Genomic DNA, 12,849 nt, shown 5'->3' on the forward strand with positions numbered 1-12,849 from the left:
ATACTGTGCTTAGAGCATTTCTCTAAGACAGTTCTATTATTAATAAAACTAATTTTGGGGACTTCCCTGGTGGTCCAGCAGTTAAGACTCCGTGCTCCCAGTGCAGGGGGCCTGGGTTCCATCCCTGGTCAGGGAACTAGATCCCGCATGCCGCAGCTAAAAAGATCCCGCACACCACAACGAAGATCTCACATGCTGCAACTAAGACCCAGTGCAGCCAAATAACTAAATATTTATTTTTTAAAAAAAGATTATTCTAATTTTGAAGTATAGCAAACAAAAAATCAACTATAGGGGGTACACTAAAGCCATGAATTTAGGGAGTATGTTTATATCTGCACATTTTCTTTGTAAAGATGATCTGTACAGAAGATAACTGAAGCTAGCTTTAAAGAGCGGGCCAGCTCTCACTTTGAAGATGATACTGCAGAGTGACAAGATGCACCAGCAGTGAGACCTCAAGGCGGGGGTCTCAACTCTGTGGCGAGTGAGCTAAAGACCACGCACTCACTACTTAAACCCTCTGAGCCTCAGTTTCCTCATCTACAAGAACGCAGGAGGAATGACGCCTATTTGACTAATTTCACAACATTGTCATGAGGATGAAAATCAAAATGAGATAATGTGGTATACCAGATAAAGGAGATGATGTTATCCAAGAACACAGTGGTTTGTTTTTTTTTTTTAAAGGTTGCAAATGGTCTTAAAGTGATTCCTTGAGAAAATGCAACAAGTTAAAAATGTCCATAATAAATTAAATAAAGATCAAAGACTTACTTGGGGAATCATTTTGCCAAAATTCCCATGAGACCTTGGAGGACGTAAGGCCAACTCCATTTTCTGTGGATGGCTTAGTGAGTTCCCCATCCCCTGGGCTCCTGATTACTCCACTGTTTCTTCTCCACCCTGCCTCAGAGTGTGAAGAATGGACTGATGCTGAAGTTGTGGTCATTTCAGAGTCCTCAGGGAAACGCTCTGTCTCATTTAGAGGTCCTGGACTGATGGCTAAAGACTGGAGCATCTTTAGGACACCGTCGGGGAACACGGTAGCAACATGGACACTCTTTGTCCCACTGACCGAGGGGCTGTGGACAGCAGTAGAGTTGTTTAAATCCTCCGTACTTCCAGAAGCTAAAATGGAAGAAAATATGCTTCAGGATTAGTTGGGGTGTATCTGGATACAAATGATGTTAATTACATTTCGGTAGATGACTATAGATAAGGTGGATCTAATAGATAAACACACATAACACACTCATCCGCCCTCTCCTCACAGAGCTGAGTGGAGAAGCATGAGGTCCTTCACCGAGCACAATAAAAGCTTCAGATCAAGCTAAGAGGAAGACAGGAGAAAGCCTCTAGACATGATTTTCATTTGTCTTTATAGAGGAAGCTAAAAACTTCTGCTCTTGAATCCCACTTTATTACTTACACAGGACAGACCATTGTAACAAGGTGCAGGATTTGTTTTCTTTTGTTTCAGCAGTGTAACCCTTTTGTTCAAATGCTATTATAGATTAAAACCCACAAATATGGGCTCCCCTGGTGGTACAGTGGTTGAGAATCCGCCTGCCAATGCAGGGGACACGGGTTCGAGCTCTGGTCCAGGAAGATCCCACATGCTGCGGAGCAACTAAGCCCATGTGCCACAACTACTGAGCCTGTGCTCTAGAGCCTGCGAGCCACAACTACTGAGCCCGCATGCCATGACTACTGAAGCCTGCATGCCTACAGCCCGTGCTCCGCAACAAGAGAAGCCACCGCAATGAGAAGCCTGCGCACTGCAACAAAGAGTAGCCCCCGCTCGTTGCAACTAGAGAAAGCCCACAGCAAGAAGACCCAATGCAGCCAAACATAAATAAATAAAATAAATAAAAAAACAAACCCATACATAAAAATGAATCAAAGTGGGTGCCTTGCAGGGGGCCCAGTCACCACTTAGGAGGCCTAGGGCTCTGCAGACCACAGTCAGAACAATGCTGGCCTAGAATAGTAATTCCCAGCCTTGCCACCATCAAGTGTTCTTTATTATTCCCCACCTCATGGCCATAGTAAACCTTATGTTTTGAAAGACTATGAATCGAGCTGCATTTATTAAGTAACAGAGCTTCTAATCAGCAGGAGATACTGATTGTTACCCCACTGATTTGATTTAATTCCATCCAAAAGCAACAGGCTCCATTACTATAGTTAGGTCGTTAGGCTTGGGAGACCAGCTCTCGAGCTCACATACTACTCCAGGAGGTCAAGGACTTCAGGTTGAGAACAGCTTTTCTGATGAAATGGATGGCAGACACTGGATCAATCGTCAAGAACCTCAAGAACTGAATTATACACCACTGGTCAAAATGCGCAGTGTGCCCTGAGACGTACTGTGGCTTGCTGGTGCTCCCTTCCACAAAGAACTCTCCAAAGGACACCCTGAGAAATGACCTCCAGAAGGGCACATTGAAATCTTCATTCCAAACAGGAATAAACTGAAGGAAAGCTTGCTGAGTGGGCAAGATCCAAAGGTAAGAAGGAAGAGTGCTTTTTTTCCTTTTCAAGCCAAAATTTTAAAAAAGTACTCTCTATACCTATATAATGAAAGGCTTCAAATTGTTAATTATGACTCAGGAAAGGAAAAAAGGAAGTTCTCATTATAAACGGGTCCCTGAAGATGAATCCAATGTGCAATCATGACCAAAAGCACAAATAAATATCAAATATATACATATAGGGAGAGCACAGGAAACAGAAAGGTTCCTTTCACTTTTGCACAAAACCATAAAACCAGGTATACCTAGAACATAGGCCACAGGTCTGGTCACTGGACCTTCGTGGAGACAAGGAAGATGCAGGCAATCCATAAAACTAGTAATTAAAACATGGGAGGGGCTTCCCTGGTGGCACAGTGGTTGAGAGTCCACCTGCCGATGCAGGGGACGCGGGTTCATGCCCCGGTCCGGGAAGATCCCACATGCCGTGGAGTGGCTCGGCCCGTGAGCCATGGCCACTGAGCCTGCGTGCCCGGAGCCTGTGCTCCGCAACGGGAGGGGCCACAACAGTGACAGGCCCACGTACCGCAAAAAGAACAAATGGACCTGGGGTTTTTGAGCACAAGCCACCCATTCTCCTTGCTTGACCCTGCAACAAACCTTTCTCTGCTCCAAACAAACAAACAAACAAACAAAAAATGTTCAGTATAAAAAAAGGAAAGCACAACACAGACATGCCCCAAATCCCCACTCGCCCACTTAGCTTCTCAGGCCTAACTTCATTAGAGCCACCATCTATATCCACCAATTACAGCCTCATCAGATTGCTGAGCGCTCTTTCAAAACACTTTTATTCCCAGTAAATTGCATTATTTCATGAATTCAATGCACAGTGAGGTTTTATTGGACTCAGCATGAATACCTGTCCAGCAAAGCAATGGCCTCAGAAATACAATTGTAAAAGTTACAACTGCTGGAAGTCACAAAAGGAAAATGGCTAGGGTTTCCCTGACCCTGAGGGCTCTGTGGAACACTGCTTCACCATCTCATTATCATCAGTATTAAAAGCACTGCCTTTTACTAACCAGTTACGATGTGCCACTACTTCATGTACACCTCCATATATTGTGCTAAGTAAGTACTTTATATCTATAATCTTGTTCCATCCTCACAGTAAAGCTATGAAGCAGTGTGCATACTTCTGTAGAGCTGGTGCTTCTTAATTAGAGGAGACAATGCTTGGTCAAACTAACCTACAGTCACCACTTATGTTAAATGGGCGCCTGCTAAATACATCTAGGGTGAAATGTACCATGTTTCTAATCGGCAGACCAGCACTATTGATTATTTAATAATTGCCTTTCCTTGCTCATTTTCTACCCTTGAAGCAGCCATTCAAAAATGGGAAGCCCATCCATTTGGGAGCAGAAAAAACCTAAATTCCCTAATCTTTATAATAGGAGGTGAAAGGAACGCCTACTCCTCTGAGAAAACTATACGGGTCCCTCTCCCATCACAACACAGCATACTGGAGCCTCAGGCATGCATCACAGTGCTCACCCGTGGCTTGGCCGCTATCCAGAACTTGCCAAAAATCTGGCAGGAGCGGCTGATGTTTGGGAAAGATAGGCTACATCTACAACCTTCTGAGTTATTTACACCCTCTTCCTTTACAAAGTGAAATCACCACGAAGCAATTTACCTGGACCACATTAGCTCAGCTACCCACAGAAACACTTCCATGAGTTGAGATCCATTAATACACCCTCAGCTCCTATTGAGAATCGACAGAAAATATCAACTTTTAAAGAACATCAGCACAGTTTCCACAAAACAGCAATTGAAGGCATTTTCTGTTATGAGCCTCAACATTCCTTACATAAATATTCCTCTTAGAATGTACTGCCCCCAAAACACTGAAGCCTATGGGTGAAATTGTATACTCACTTTATCTGACAATAATATCATGCTTCACCCGGTTTCCCTTTGTGCCCTGGCTTCCAGGAAGCTCAGTACTAAATTCAGTGCTCAACTGTAGCCATTTTCACATAATTCAACATACACATATCTCTTTTTGCCTTTAAAAGAGAACTTTTCCCCTATTAGTTGCTTTGCTTACTTTTCCCCCTAATTATCAAACAGTACATGGTCATTATAGAAAATATAAAAAGTACAGAAGGAAAAAAAGCAACGAAAGATCTAAAGCAGCAAGCAAAATGATTTCAAACAGCTTCCGATCTCTTTTTTAAAATCTGAGTTAGCTGTCTGGGCTTTTACCTGCTTTAACACATACATTTATTAGCATGTAATTTATTTTTGGAAGCAGGTAACCCCTGACTACCTGAGCCTCAGAAGAGGCTGTGCTGTGTGTATGTTTCTATGTAGCAGAATGAGAAGTGAAAGGAGTCACCGAATACAAAGGCTGATGTGTCTGGAAAAACAGATGCTGGAACTAGAAAGGATCTTTAGGATCAACTGATCTAATCCCTTCATGTTTCAAATAAGGACTCCCATCCTCCCCAGGCCAGGCTCCTGGCTGGAATCCTAGCGCTCACCTAGTGAGAAGCATCACTCATCTGACTGGTCCAAGTGCCACGACTTTCACTGGGTCACGTTTACTAGTGGACAGAGCAGCCAAGTGTCACAAAGCGCACGCCCCTACCCCATTCCCTCTTGGCTTCGATTCCCTACAGAGAGGCCAGTTGGGCTGGGTGACTCCCGGTCTGCCTCGGGCAAGTCCTGCTGGCTTTCTCAGCACTGCTGCCTGCATGCCTAGCGCTCCTAGATCCTGTGCTCAGAAAATCTAAATCTCAAGATTTGGATTTTAGAGGAAGTAGGAGGTACACCGGAGCTCTGGTTAGCAGGGTAGCAGGGACCAGCCCAGCATTAAAAATAAAGCAGAGCTTTGTTTCCCGTGTGGCTTCAGATCCTCGTTCATGTCCCCTCTGCATCCCTGCGGGGAGGAGAGCAGGGGCTGTCAGGCTAGATCCAGACAGTCCTGGATGCCTGGGTATTCCTTCATTTAACAGCACACAAAGCCCCCTCCAGTATCTAAGAGGGAGGTGGGACCCTACCTAGCACAGAACATCCAGTTCACTAAGAAGAAATAGAAATGCTCAGTGAAACTCAAGGAAGAGGAACGATATGGTAGAACTCTTCAAAAATTAAAAGTATGAGGTTCTAAAAGAATGAGTGCTCAAGGAATTGGAGGGCTAATTATTTTTTTAATGTTAAAAAGTACAGGTGACTACAGAGTCAAGGCCAGTAGTTGGAAACATAGGCTGATTTTCAAATATACCACAGTATATATACCACAGTAGTGGGCTGAATTTAAAGTATAAATATTAAATGACCCTGACCAGAATCAAGTTTAGCTTCCTAGAAAATGCTTCCTTTCCACCATTTCATAAAGCTGGTTGTAAACCACTGAACCACAGAACTTTGAAGCTGGAAAGGATCGTAGCTTTTATCCTATCTAACCAATGTTTAAGAATAATCTTAAAAACCAATCTCCTAAAAATATGAATCATAAATTACATATATACCCAGTCAGCAGGAAACTGTATACAGAGTATACGGAAGGGGAATGGGCTGCTTTAAATAGGCATTCCAGAAAGGACCTCTGGGTTCTGTTTTTGCTTTGATGACGTAAACCTGAACCCCTAGTCTTGGAAAGTACTTCCAAAAACCTCTGACCTATGAACATTTTGAAATGGCAATTTCTGAAGCCACCTATTTCCCAAGAATATTTCCAACCCTCTCTGTCCTGCTCCCTATGGCATGGAGATGAAAACACAAGAAGCACGCACAGGCTCGGTATAAAACCTTGGAAAAGAGAAAGAGTGGGCAGAGTTTCCAACATTGGCCTGTGGCTGGATGAACCCTGTGATATTTGGGTACGTGCTCATCCCCTTACTCATCAACTGTACCTCTCTGTGGGGCAGGGGAACCTAACTAAGAGAAGTAATAAACACAATCTGTGTCTTCAAGCGGATTACAGTCTATCTGGGTAGAAGGCATCAGATAAGCTGGTGTGACAAGGTACACGGCACAGAGGCTCAGAGGGTTGACAAAAGGCTCAGTGGAGATGGAAGGCCTGCACAGAGACATAACTGATGACTAGGGGCTGGAATGCAGAGAGGCCAGCGCTCCACTGCTGCAGTCTTGCAAACACCTGCCTACTGTATAGTTTTTGGAAATGATGCCCAGAAAAATGTCTATCTATGTTATCTTTGCCATTGAAAGAAACATTTTTGCGATAATGAAGAAATACAAATATAACTCCTCATCAAATGAAACAATGTTCACCATTTCATTCGCCCCAGAACGTAGCCCCTTGTGCAAGACCACACACCAGCCGCACTCAGTCTTTGTTATGTGTGTATATGTGGGGAGACGGGAAAAGCAGGGGTTGGTGGACGGAAAGGCCTAGAGCAGCCACCAGACCAACTATTATTTTCCTCCTTATACAGTTAAAGAAAATACATTTTAGACATGAACTTCAACACTGAGATAAATTGGGCAGGTTGTACTTTGAACCAATACTTTGCATTGGTGCTTAAAGTCCTTGCCCCTTAGCCCCTGTGATGAGCATGTAACTAGCTGGCTATCCGGGGCTATTTATTTCTGTTCTGAATGACTTCAGAGGGTGCAGCTGGGATAGCAGTACTCACATGCGGACTGGTCTGAGGGAGGGAAGTGAGCCAGTGTCCTGGAAAGAGGCAGCCAGGAGAGCTCTGGTCCTGAGGAATTTCTCTGCCTGGGGAGTGTGGTCTCTTCTCCCCCCTCCACAGCAGGAAGAGAAGACTGGGTCAAAACTGAAGTGGCAGCCACCTGGGTGTGCACAGTCACTTCTTCAGGGAGCCCCTGCCCCCTTGCCGGGGAACCCCAGGATGTTCCGCTTTCCGTGTGAGGAGGGGCGGTTCTTCCTTCTGACCCTGAACTGCTGGACGGCGGGCGATGCCTTCCCAAGGCTGAAAGCAGACAGCAACAATTAAAATTCCACCAGCAGACTTCCAAATGTCTGAACAATCTTTGAGTGGGCTCACCTCTGACCTCTATAAAATAGACACGAGAAGAAATTAGGAGCCATTGTTCATTCTATGAAAAATCACCTCCTGAAGGAGAGACCACAAACCAAGACAAAGACTGTTTTCAGATCTCACAAACAAAGATTCTGCATTTTGTGGTAAAATTATCAGCAAAGGGGCACAATGAAGCTAAGTATCAGACGATAAGGAACCAGAGGTGGGCTTCTGATCATCGTGACTCATCACTCACATTCCACAAAGTTGGTCCCAGAATTCACTTGAATTTAACATAAACACAATTTCCACTGTCTGGATGACCAACAAACCCAGGCTGCGTCACGTGCAGTTCCTAAGCTCTATATCCATCATTCACGAATGGAACTTTAAACACTGTCCTATGTACTCTTTACAGAATTGAGTCCCCCAACCAGACCTCCCATCACTAGGGTGTGAAACCATGGGGTCATCTTTGATGGCTTCAGCCTCTACTTTTAGGCCATCACATCAGCAAGCTGTATCGATTTTATCAAGTCTTCACCAATCCCTTCCTCTCCATCCCTGAGGCCAGCAGGCCACATGTTAGCACCTGGTATCTGGATTTCTGTGTCTGCCTGGGTGGTCCCCTGGACTCCAGGTTCCTTCTGCCCCATCTCTCACCCCAGACATCTTATACCCACGTGCCAAGTGAACCCTGCCCAAATTCACTTTAATCATGTCACTGCCTGTTCGAAAACCTCCAGTGACTTTTCCCACCACACCAAATCAAAACTGCTTGGTTTTCGAAGTCCTCAGTAATTGTGCCTAACCCCACCCACATGACTGTCCTACCCGCAGCTCCTCTCCTCTGTGTGTGACTTATGCCCACCCCGAGGGAGGCTGCTGGCCTTGCCACCCACGAAGAGGCCACACTTCTCTTCCTTCCTCTGTATCTTTGCTCATATGGTCCAGGCATCCCACTTCTCAGCCACCCTTCCCACCAATACAGGCTTAGGCACAAATCTCAGCTCTGAAACCTGTTAACTATTTGACCTGCACACGTTGGATTGATTAATTTCTCTAGCTTCAGTTTCTGAATTCCTAAAATGAGAGTAATGTGACCTCACCACTGGCTGTGAGAATTGAGAGACGTTGGTACAGCGTAGGTACTAGCTGGTGCTAGCTTTCTTTGTCTTCCCTTCCTCAATCAAATCCTGCTCATCCAGCCCCAGCCCCTTCTTGAAATCCTTTGCTAAAAATGGCAAACCACAGAGCTGTGCGGACCGCAGCGAGAACAGCCATCTGAGTTACGTTAACACAAACACGCGGCCAAGCAGCCCACCAGACCCGGGACCTAGGAGACTGCAGCGTGTGGCAGGACTGCTGCTGTTGTGTGGATTCAGTCTGGCCATGGAATGTAGATTCCATGGCACTGGTCAGGCCACTCAGCAAAACTGCACCCTCACCTGGTCTAGGCTTACAACTCAGTTAACCACAGTGAGCCACAGGTGGAGCCTAAGGCACAGGTCTGGTTCACCCTGGCCCAGGACCCTTGGCTGAGCACTGCGGCTCAGGATGGGGGAAGGCAGAGGCCAGCAGACATTAGGTTTTCCAGGACTGGACATACATGCATGACATGAGTGTCACCAGCCTAAACTCACCTAAGGTGCTGCTCTGGGAAGTCAGAGCAGCTGCTCTCTCAGGCCCAACGGGGGAAATGGTGACATCTGTCCTCCTTGAAGAGTCACTTCTTCCTGTAGCTGCTGTCTCAGTTTGTGGAGTGAAGTTTCCTGGAGCATCTGAAGAAGCGTGGCTCTTCCTGGGGGTCTGAACCATCACATCCTCTTTGGAGACCACTGTTGAAAAGTCCACTTGATTCTGATCAAAGGTAATATTTTCTGTGTGGGGTTGTTCAGTGTTGCTTTCTAGCCAGTGGTTTTTTACAGCAGCTGAAACAATAGGAAAATGGATCAGTGAGGACTTGTTGGCTTCTGAAAAGAGAAGTAAACCTTCAGGAAAGGTATATGAGCAGATATATCAGGAGAAGTGGATTCAAGGAAAATGATCTCACCTTTCTTTTTTCCAACAGTAATTATTCTTGCAATCCAGGGGAAGAAATTATGAAGCAACAATACTATATAGGGTTAAATTTTATAACAAGTGGCATAAGTGATGAAAATTGATAGAAAGAGACCAATTTGAAGTTACTGCTGATCACATGGGTCCTTGAAAAAACCCATTTTTATTTTCCCATTTGGGAAAGATATTTTTCTTTCTGCTTAGGATCGGGGGCTGTTGAGAAAGCTCTGCAGGGATGAATGAAGTCACTTCTATCTATACGAGTCAGGCAAAAATGTCCAACCATCGGACCAGTAAAGCCTGCAGGCAGAACCTACAGTTCAACTCAAAATATCATACGCACATGGGTGCACACACACACACACACAATCCCAAAGGAGCAAGTTATCTTCTAGATCAGCCCTGTCCAAGAGATGTATAAAGTAAGCCACAAATGCAAGCCACATAGGTAACTTTAAATTCTGTAGTAGCCACATTTTTAAAAGTAAAAAGAAACGGGTGAAATTAACTTTAAAAAATATTTTATTTACTCCAACATACTCAAAATGGTACTTCAATATGTAATTGATATAAAAATTACTGAGATATTTTGCATTCTTTTTTTAGTATTAAATCTTTAAAATCCAGAGAGTATTTTGCTGGCCACACTTCAAGAGCAGGCTAGCCACATGTGGCTAGTGGCTGCTATATGGACAGTGCAATTCTAGAGCAATGGTTCTCAACACTGTCCCCACGCTGGTCCACTCCAACCTGAAGCAGTGGCTCACTTACTGGAGTTGGAGGGGTGGTGATTATAAATTCTTCCGTAAAGAGATTCTGACACACTTTCCTAAGGGAATCATTTCCTCTCCAAGCCCCTTGAGAATTACTGTTTTCATGCTTCCTATTCTTTTTCCTGTAAGTGATAATTAACAGAAGCTTCCTAAGGAGGAGGGAGCTTCCTAGGCATCTGGGCTCCTCTGGGGCCCAGGCCCAGACAGGCAAGGTCCACAATCAGCTAGAAATGGGATGTGGAGGGGTATTTCTGGGGCAGCCACCAAGTCCACAAGTTCAACTTGGGACTCTGGGGTTATGGACACATGTAACCTTTGTTCTTCCTCTCTGGGCTGCAAAGGCAAGCTGGCCTCCAAAGAGGAAGGGAAAGGATTTGAGGATGCCTTCCCTACCCTCTTGGTCAACTTGGCACAATGAGAGAAGTTATTCTCAAAAGAAGCCAGAAAAAAAGTGATTGTGGGGAGGCAGAAGGGACTTAAAACCCATGCTCCAAAACTGGTAAGCCATGAGCAAAGGGAAGGAACTGTATTTAGCTCTATTACAGCCTCAAGATGAGTGTGAGACTTGGCCAATGGTGAGCGTGGCTGGGCCTCTGGAAGTAGCCACGTCCCCTTCTTCAGGGAACAAAGGATGGATATCCCAAGATCCAGTCAGCTCAAGGAATTCCAGTCTTCAAAAGGAAAAGAGTGGCCACATGAAGACAGGACATGGTTAGCACTGAACCATGTTGTCTCCCTGGAGGGTTGACTAAAAATGGAAGGCAGGAAAAATGCACTCTATAAACAAAACTAAAAGGTAGACAATAGTCCTGCAGTATCCTGAATAACCCTGCACTAACAACAACTAAAAATGCTGAATAAAATGTTTTTTTTTTAAAAAAAAATACTTCTAAGTGCATTGCTGAGTTGGCACACAAATCTTGTGAGGTCAAAAATGAACTGAGGGTTCGAATTCAGAGAGTTGAGCTAACTCTGAAGCTGGCAGCTGCCCTGGGGCACCTGCTCAATATTTGTGACCTTGAACTTCTGTTCTGATGGCCACAGGGATGCAGGAGATGAGAGACAAAATTCTTAAGGAGGGAGTCTGAGAGGAAACTCCTATATGAAGTTAGGACCAGGGCTATACCTTGGATGTAAGGCAAATAGAAACAAACCTGCCCTGCAGAAGAGGACAGCAAGGGAATCTGGAAAAATAACTCTCACTCAAGAACTTATAAGCATAAAGCTAGCCCTCACGTGAGGGTGCAGCACATAGTCACAATACCTGTGTGGTCTATACCTCAAGCCAAGGGTGTGTTTAAAAGTGGTCCTATAGAGATTACCATACTAAGGGAAGTCAGTCAGACAGAGAAAGACAAATATCATATGATATCACTCATATGTGGCATCTGATCTTTTTTTTTTTGTCATGCCTCACAGCATGTGGGATCTTAGTTCCCTGACCAGGGATCGAACCTGCCTCCGCTGCATTGGAAGTGCAGAGTCTTAACCACTGGATCGCCAGGGAAGTCCTAGAATCTAATTTTTAAAAAATAATACAAATGTACTTATTTACAAAACAAACAGTCTTACAGATATCGAAAACAAACTTACGGTTGTCAAAGGGGAAACGTATGGGGGATAAATCAGGAGCTTGGGATGAACATACACACACTACTATGCATAAGATAGGTAACCAACAAGGACAACTGTATAGCACAGGGGACTCAACCCAATATTCTGTGATAACCTATAAGAGAAAAGAATCTAAAAAAAGAATGAGTATATATATATGTATAACTGAATCACTTTGCTGTACACCTGAAAGTAACAACACTGTAAATCAAGTATACCCCAATAAAATTAAAATTTTTAAAAAAGTAGTCCTGAACCTTGTGAATACACTAAAACCGAGTGAATTATATACAGGCATACCTCATTTTATTGTGTCTCACAGATACTGCATCTTTTACAAATTCGAATTTTCTGGTAACCCTGTATCAAGCAAGTCTATTGGTACCAACAGCATTGTTTTTAACTAAGATACGTACACTGTATCTTTTAGACATAATGCTATTGCATACTTAACATACTACAGTATGGTTTAAACATAACTTTTTTTTTTTTTTTTGCGGTACGCGGGCCTCTCACCGCCGGGGCCCCTCCCGCCGCGGAGCACAAGCTCCGGACGAGCAGGCTTAGCGGCCATGGCCCACGGGCCCAGCCGCTCCGCGGCACGTGGGATCCTCCCAGACCAGGGCACGAACCCGCGTCCCCTGCATCAGCAGGTGGACTCTCAACCACCGCGCCACCAGGGAAGCCCTGAACATAACTTTTATATGCACTAGGAAACCAAAAATTTCGTGTGACTTGCTTTATTGTAATATTCGCTTTATTGCAGTGGTCTGGAATTGAACCCACAATCTCTCTGAGGTATGCCTGTACTTTAAAAGGCTGAATTTTATGGTATATAAATTATATCTCAAACCACACACACACACACACACACACACACACACACACACACACACACAC

General features: G+C 44.5%; 1 protein-coding gene across 4 annotated transcripts in view; it reads right to left on the bottom strand.

Moving 5' to 3' along the window:
• HEG1 (heart development protein with EGF like domains 1) overlaps positions 1-12,849 on the bottom strand; it is a 123,791-nt gene that overhangs the window by 90,219 nt on the left and 20,723 nt on the right. For all 4 annotated transcript variants that reach the window (XR_003792278.1, XM_029213843.1, XM_029213842.1 and 1 more), the window contains exons 2-4: positions 9,145-9,432; positions 7,151-7,450; positions 778-1,131 (exon numbers count right to left, since the gene is read on the bottom strand). Coding sequence is in view for 3 of the 4 variants with exons in the window: in XM_029213843.1 (XP_029069676.1) it covers positions 778-1,131; positions 7,151-7,450; positions 9,145-9,319 (829 nt within the window). In the remaining variant the exon portion in view is untranslated. The remainder of the gene's footprint in view (positions 1-777; positions 1,132-7,150; positions 7,451-9,144; positions 9,433-12,849) is intronic.

Source organism: Monodon monoceros, unplaced genomic scaffold (genome assembly GCF_005190385.1).
Source record: "Monodon monoceros isolate NGI ecotype Baffin Bay Population unplaced genomic scaffold, NGI_Narwhal_1 Super_Scaffold_11, whole genome shotgun sequence".
Taxonomy (NCBI): domain Eukaryota; kingdom Metazoa; phylum Chordata; class Mammalia; order Artiodactyla; family Monodontidae; genus Monodon; species Monodon monoceros.